At 53.4% G+C, this 7,712-nt stretch overlaps 1 protein-coding gene across 1 annotated transcript in view; it reads left to right on the top strand.

The window, feature by feature from the left end:
- LOC103801474 (DNA-directed RNA polymerases I and III subunit RPAC2-like) overlaps positions 1–6,801 on the top strand; it is a 7,086-nt gene extending 285 nt beyond the window's left edge. The window contains exons 2-5 of the mRNA XM_009073890.1: positions 4,065–4,162; positions 5,820–5,896; positions 6,351–6,433; positions 6,754–6,801. Coding sequence (XP_009072138.1) covers positions 4,065–4,162; positions 5,820–5,896; positions 6,351–6,433; positions 6,754–6,801 — 306 coding nt within the window. The remainder of the gene's footprint in view (positions 1–4,064; positions 4,163–5,819; positions 5,897–6,350; positions 6,434–6,753) is intronic.
- Positions 6,802–7,712: the final 911 nt, after the last annotated feature.

Genomic DNA, 7,712 nt, shown 5'->3' with positions numbered 1-7,712 from the left:
AGAGCGCAGGGCAGTGCTGGAGACGGTGAGAAAGAGACGCGGGTTTGGAGTCACCACGGGGTGTGCGGGATAATAGGGAGGTGCGAAGGGAAAAGGGGCTGAGCGAGGTTTTGTGTTCTCTGCAGTTGGAAGTGGGTTAGGCTTTGCTGGCTGGGAGCAGCGGTAGGGGCTGCAAGTTGCGGCAGGGGAGGTTTAGGTTGGATGTTGGGAAGGTTCCTTCCCTGGGAAGGTTGTTCAGCACTGGCACAGGGTGCCCAGGGTAGTGGTGGAGTCACCACCATCCCTGGAGGGATTTAACAGCCGTGTGGATGTAAGCACTTAGGGGCGTGATTAGTGGTGGTTTTCCTGGGGGAATGGTTGGGCTTGATGATCTCAGAGGGCTTTTCCCAGTTTAACAATTTCATGATTCCATGCTTTAGGGTGTACCTGTTACCTTTAGGGAGCTGCTGGTTCAATCGCTGTCATGTTCTGTGTCTTCACCCACCTCCAAACCCTCTTATGCTGCTTCCAGGAAGGAGGAGGGTCCTGAGGGAGAAACTGGAGTCATTTTATCAGCGATGTGTTTCCATAGGGATGCAGTGGAGGAACCTGGAGTGAGCTGTGCAGTCAGAGGGGAAGCTGAACTTGGATGTGGCACTTGGGGACATGGTTAGTGGTGGTCTTGGCAGTGCTGGGGGAATGGTTGGGCTCGACAGTCTTGGAGAGCTTTTCCAAGCTGATTGATTCCATGATTCTGTGATTCCTAAGCACCAGTGGGAGAGCACCCTGACGTGGGGTGTGGTGGCATCAGTGTCAGGACAGATCGCGACAGTAAGGATAGCTCCAGGGGACAGGACAGCCATCTCCGCAGGTCACCCCAGGCGACATCCCGGGGCTGGCGCTGTGTCCCGGTGGTGGGGAACAGTGCAGATCCCTGTGTGAATCATCCCCATGCTCCACCCCACCTGCCTTACAGTCCTTCCCTCTATACCTGCGTCTAAACCCTCTCAGGTGTCACCCCCAGAGACCTCCCAGCCCCCCCAGCCTTGTCCAGCCCGTGGCACTGCCAGGTTTTCCTGGCATGAAGCAGCTGCTCCGTTACGGTGTCTGTGGTCAGCAGGGAGAGAGGCAGAGGGGAGCGAGCGGTGGTACCTGGGACAGGAGGGGCAGCGAGGAACACACCTTTGGGCTGAGTTTAATGACCTACAGGTGTTTGAGGTTGCCCTGTGGGGAACAGAAGCAGGTTTAGGCCAGGTCTAACCTCTTTTAAAACTAGTCAAGATTAAAGCAAGGTGTTTTTCAGGAAGGTTTCTAGAGCAAGGTGAGTTTTAAAGGTGAATCGCTCAGCAGTGTGTGACACCAGGCCTGGGGTGGCTCTGGCTGATAGTGGCAGCATTGTCTGTCTGGTCTGTGTCACCTGTTGCAGGTGGCTGAGCCCCGTGGCAGGTTTTTTTAGGACCCTTTCCCAGCGCCGTGACCAGCAGTAGAAGGCACTAGATGGCAGTGCACGACAGGCTGAGAGGCTGCAGAGTCACCAAGAGTGACTGTGTCGGGGAGAGCTGGCACGGGGACACCATGGGCTCCATGTCTGTCAGCAGGATAGCAGGAGAGCTGAGCACCAGCAGAGACAGGTGAGCCCTCTGAGGTGCCTGATTCTAAAAGCTGCCCATGGGGAAGGCTTAAATGAACAGTTTTCCGTAGTGTTTCAATCTACAGCCCCTGAACTTTTCCTAAGTGACCCCAGGATCTTGGAGCACTAGTTTGGCTTCTGAGGGTTCCCCTTTTCCAGGCTCTGTAGATCCACATTTTTGTTGCCAGTTGTGCAGGTCACAGGGTAAAAGCCACAATTGCACCAGGAAGCCAAATCCCAATCCTGTGAGTCTGATGTGACAGAGGAAATTGATCTTTGAAGAGCTTCAGTTCCTGCAGAGGCTGTGGCACCAGGCCAGCAGCTTGGCTATTGGGAATAATTCTTCCCTGTGAGGGTGCTGAGGCACTGGCACAGGTTGCCCAGAGAAGCTGTGGCTGCCCCATCCCTGGAAGTGTTCAAGGCCAGGCTGGACAGGGCTTGGGGCAACCTCTTCTAGTGGAAAGTGTCTGGCTGGAACTGGATGGGCTTTAATGTCCTTTCCAATCCAAACCATTCCATGATTCCTCCATCAGGAAGGCAGGACCATACAGAAACAGGAGATATAGAAAGCCGTAGTGGCTCATGAAGACCTGGAAAGGACTATTTATTCTGACACAAAGGACAAGTTATGCCTAAACTGCAGCAGATGCAGGAACAGGTGAGTTGTGGGACTGTTCCCCACCTGCTTCCTGTCTGGCTGACCCATCTCTCATCACTAATGCCTCCCCCACAGCACTGCTGAGGCCCCACACCACAGGAAATAATTCTGCAGCATAAATGAGAGCCCTGTGAGCAGGAGAGCTGCTGCAGAGTGCCAGGTCATGGCTCTGAGGCTAGTGGGGCTGGGGAGGGGAAGGCAGCCAGGGCACAGGGGCCATGGCCTGACCTGGCTTGGGGTGAACCCTGGATTGTCCAGGGGACCTGCTCCCTTTTCCATCCCTGTTGTCTCTGAGGGACTCAAGTGAATTTGATCAAGTTCTCATTAGCTTTTCCTCTACCATAACGCAAGGACAGTTTGGTGCAGACACCAGCAAATTGGGGTGTAACCAATGCACTACAACTCCAGGCAAGCAGAACTCCCTACTCCATCAGGGCTGATTTTACAGGTTGTCTTGCAGGAGAACAAGTTTTCTTGTGATGAGTGGTTTGATACCTGGACACCTCCTAGATAAGACTTGGAAACACCCTGAGAAATCATAGAATCCCAGGCTGGTTTGGGTTGGGAAGGACCTTAAAATTCATCTCTTTCCAATCCCTGCCATGGGCAGAGATACCTTCCACTACACCAGGTTGCTCCAAACCCCATCCAATCTAGTCTGGAACACTTCCAGGGATGGGGCAGCCACAGCTTCTCTGGGCAACCTGTGCCAGTGCTTCACCACCCTCACAGGGAAGAATTGCTTCCTAAAATCTAAAATCAAGGCTTCTGCCTCTGGGCACAGACACGATTGCTGCAGGGACAGGGAGGAATCTGTCCTTCAGGGAATGTGTCAGTTTTCCTTGGAAGCATTGGACAGCAGCAGTGCCAGAGGTAAGATACCTGACTGGGTGGACCAGGGGCTTGATGAGAAGCAGCAAAACTCGTCGTCCCGCTCTGATCAATAGTTGTACCTGAGGACTTCTTCCAGGCAGCTACGGACAGGACAAGAAGAGACAACCTTAAGCTGTGCCAGTGGAAGTTCTGGTTGGACTTCAGGAAGTATTTCTTCACAGAAAGGGCTGTCAGGCATTGGAAGGGGCTGCCCAGGGAGGTGATGGAGTCACCATCCCTGGTGGTGTTCAAGAAATGGCTGGACATGGGACTTAGCGCACTGGTCTAGTTGACAAAGTGGTGATGGATCACAGGTTGGACTTGATGGTCTTGGAGATCTTTTCCAACCTCCGTGATTCTGTCACTCTCCACAGGAAAGAGGAGTGAGAACCTGCATGTGAAGCAGACAGGTTCATCACAATGTGTTCACTGCTCTTGGTGCTTACGCTGTGCTGGGGAGTTAGGGACAGCTTCAATTTACTGGGGTGCTGCTGGTTTTGTTTTGGAGCTGGGATCAGATCTCCCTGCTGAGAGGCAGCATTCCTCCCTGGGGATTTTTACCTGTCCCTCTCATTCCACAGGGTGGTAGCAGGACCTGGGATCACTACCCTGAGTAATGACTCCCAGCTCCTTTCCATCATGGAACCTGAAGCTGCAGCTTTCTTTGGGCTCCTTCTCTCTCCTGTGCAGGTGAAGGGTTCACAGGCACTGTGGTAAGAGGGAGAGGTGTGACTTTGGAGCTTTCCCTCCTCTGTGAAGGTGTTTTGGTCCCACAGCAGCATCAGGGCCGTGAGCCACAGATATGGCTCAGCCAGACCTACAACCCTCCCAGTTCCTTTGGGGAAACTGAGTGCAGGAGCTGATTCTTCTCCCGCATTCCTGACCTCAGGGAGCCTCACAGTTTCTCTCTCCCATCTGTGACAGATCCAGGCGGATGGGACGGATGGGAACTGTGTCACGTTCGTGCTGCACGACGAGGATCACACCCTGGGCAACTCCCTTCGCTACATGGTCATGAAGAAGTAAGTGGAGCCTCTGTGGTGCCTGACATGGCTGAGGCAACCTCTATCCCCTGCTTTGGCCGTCTCCTTACTGATCTACACCTTAGTTGTTGCTGGAACAAGGCAAATGATCCCAAATCCCCTCTGTGCACACCTGTTAGAGCCTTTCTATCAGGAACGGTGCTGTGCTTCTCCTTACTGCCTCCTCACAGGGTTAACCTTTGCCTTCTGTTGTGTCAGGATCCTGAGAGCACTAATAGGCCTTGTTGGGTCTGACCAGCTTCCCCTGGGCCTCTACCACACCCTGCCCAGGAGACGCCGTTAAGCTCAGCTCAGGGATTTCAGTCCCTCCTGAGTTGTTGGAGAAGTAACTGAGCTCAGCTGTGCTGGGCCATGGACTCCATGAGTGGCTCAGAGAGGTTGTGGACTTCCCATCCCTACAAGTGTTCAAGGCCAGGTTGGACAGGGCTTAGAGCATCCTGGGCTAGTGAAAGGTGTTGAATCAAGGTGGGCTTTAAGGTCCCTTCCATCCAAACCATTCCATGAGTCTATGATTCCCCTGGATGCTGACACATGGACTGACCTCTTGACCTGCATCAGCCCTTCCTTATCATCCTACACCTACTAGGTGATTGCTGAGCAGTGTCTGACCTCATTGCCCTCACCTGACCTGCAGACTGACCTCCTGGCCTGACCTGCCTGATCATCTGCACCCTTGACTGACCCTGGCTGCCACCTTTGCCTCTGTCCTACTCCCTTTCTTGTGTGCTATGGGACAGGGCTGGCCAGCAAGGCCTGTGACTCATTGACTGTTCAACTCCATAGAAGCACACGTGGCCAGGCAGTGTGAGTGTCTCCTTCTGGGACAAGCCTATCAGGAAAAAGGGTAGGAACAGGCCAGTGTTAAGCAAATTGATCATCCTTCATGGTGCATGGAGGTACAGGAATTGATGCTGGGAATTAATTATCCTGCTGCTCCCGTTAGAATCATGGAACGGTTTGGGTTGGGAAGACCTTAAAGCCCATCTTATTCCACCCACTGCTGTGGCTAGGGACACCTTCCACTAGACCAGGGTGCTCCAAGCCCCGTCCAACCTGGCCTGGAATACTTCCAGGGATGGGGCAACCACAGCTTCTCTGGGCAACCTGTGCCAGTGCCTCACCACCCTCACAAGGAATAATTCCTTCCCAATATCCCATCTAATCCTGCCCTCTGGCAATGGGAAGCCATTCTCCCTTGTCCTGTCCCTCCAGGCCCTTGTCCAAAGTCCTTCTCCAGCTCTCTTGGAGCTCCTTCAGGCACTGGAAAGGGCTCTAAGGTTTCCCTAGAACTTTCTCTTCTCCAGGCTGGACACCCCCAGTTCTCCCAGCCTGGCTCCAGGGCAGAGCTGCTCTAGCCCTCCCATCATCTCTGTGGCCTCCTCTGGACCCATTCCAGCAGGTCCATGTCCTCACATGTTGCCTACATGGTGTCAGCCATGTCCTTCCCCTGCAAAGCTCCAGTGACAGATAGGTGTGTGTGAATAATGTTACACAGGTAGTTTCCCCTCAGCACATCCCTCTGATAAAACCCTCAGTCGCTATGCAATCATCCTGAATCCCAGCAGCTCTGGGGTGCCCTGAGTCTCCGACTTCCCTGAGATACACTGTGGGTTTCACTGCTCTCTCCCCCCTGCAGCCCTGACGTGGAGTTCTGTGGCTACTGCATCACACACCCCTCTGAAAGCAAGATCAACTTCAGGATCCAGACCAGGGGTAAGACTGTGCTGTTCTTTCATTCCTGAGGCCCTTTGTTCATGGAATTCCCCCTCCTCATGCCAGTCTGCCACCATGACTCATTTAAATAAAGAACGGCCCTTTCCCTCTCCTCTCTGCAGCCACTGCAGCTGCTGTGCCCTGTTGCTCAGCCTCGGAGGCTGCTCCCAGCACTGTGCTCCAGCTGCTGTTTCCCAGCCCTAGGGCTGAGCCAGATGAGGAGCCCCCAGGCTCTCCTGGCCCCAGGGACCTGGGTTGGTGGCAGCAGGCACTGACCTCTGCTCTGAGCCTCTGTCGTGGGCAGGGAGGAGGGAAGTGGGCACAGACCTGGTGTAAGGTAAAGGACTGCCCTTGGCATGGGTGTGACAGCCACACTGCTCAGGTAATGAGGGACAGGACCACCAGCCCTTTGGAAGCCACCTCCCGTGTCACTAACCCATCTGCTCTCCCAAAGGAACCCTTCCTGCTGTAGAGCCGTTCCGGAAAGGGCTGAACGACTTGATGGATGTTTGCCAGCATGTGCTCAACACCTTTGAGGTGAGGCCATTCCTGAAGAGCTCAGAGGTCTATTCTATCTCTTGGTCTCAGAGTGGGGAGGAGTGGGCTGAGGCCTGTGTTGGAGGCACTTTTGATGTCAAAACGTGATAGTTTTCCTGCATGTCCTCTGCCTGACCCACAACATGGCCTGGCAACCTCCTCATGGAGTGACTGCAAAGCTCAGTCTCTTCCAAAAGCACCTGGAGCTCTCTCAGAGCTGCCCAGCCTTTCCAGGCTTTAGGCAGAGAAGTCCCAGCATAGACCAGCATGGTGGCACTGTGGTACATGCTGTTAACACTTGTTCTTTGCTTTTGTTTCAGAAGAGCATGAAGGAGTACAGGGCACAGAGGGAAGAGGAGATGCAGTAGCCTTTGGGGATGGCATGGAAGTCCCCATGGATGTGTAACGTCTGTGTGTTGAATTCCCAATGTCCAAGTGGTTTTGTTTGGTTGTTTTTTTACAACTTTGATTCAAACTGTATTTTCTCTAATAATAAAGTTTGAGTTTTGATGGTGCAGAGATGACACTGTGTTCTGCTCAGCTCATTGCATCCAGCCCCTGTCATGGGCAGGGACACCTTCCACTAGACCAGCTTGCTTCAAGCCCCATCCAACCTGACCTTGAACACTTCCAGGGATAAGGCAGCCACAGCTGCTCTGGGCAACCTTTGCCAGTGCCTCACCACCCTCACAGAGAAGAACGTCTTCCCAATAGCCCATCTAACCCTACTCCCTGTCAGTTTGAAGCCATTCCCCCTTGTCCTGCCAAAAGTGATGGCTAAAAATAGATGTCACTCTTCCATCTTATTTATTTCCTTCTTCCAGTGTTGTTGCTGTTTCATTCCCAGGATTTTCAGAAATCAGTGTGCAGGTGCTCAGGGGCACAGAATGAGGCTGAGCCCACAGGGACCCAAGTTGCTCAGTGCTGGGTCAAACCAAGCTGCTGACAGGCAGCATCCTCCCAGTTTCGTTCCACCTGTTACTGGCACCACTGAACAGACACAGCCAGACATCCTTTTGGACATCCCCTACTCGTTTTGGGGATGAGAGGAGTGGAAAACCACTTGCCATTGTCGTCTCCAGCCCAAACCACTCCTCGCCAGCAGGTTTCAAGGTTTCACTACTCAAACCCCCAGTGCTGGGCTCTGCTGGGAGCTCTCCGAGGGGAAGCCTTTTGCTGAGTGTAATGTGGTGTGAAATCACAGGGTTTAAAGGCTTGTGAACCTCTCTGGGTTGTGAACCTTTCTGGGTTTCTCTTCGTGGAGGGGAGGACATGGCTT

The sequence above is a fragment of the Acanthisitta chloris genome, unplaced genomic scaffold, assembly GCF_000695815.1.
Source record: "Acanthisitta chloris isolate BGI_N310 unplaced genomic scaffold, ASM69581v1 scaffold8704, whole genome shotgun sequence".
In the NCBI taxonomy this organism is placed as follows: Eukaryota; Metazoa; Chordata; class Aves; order Passeriformes; family Acanthisittidae; genus Acanthisitta; species Acanthisitta chloris.
Note: the sequence above shows the minus strand (reverse complement) of the source record. Positions and strands in the feature narration are given on the sequence as shown.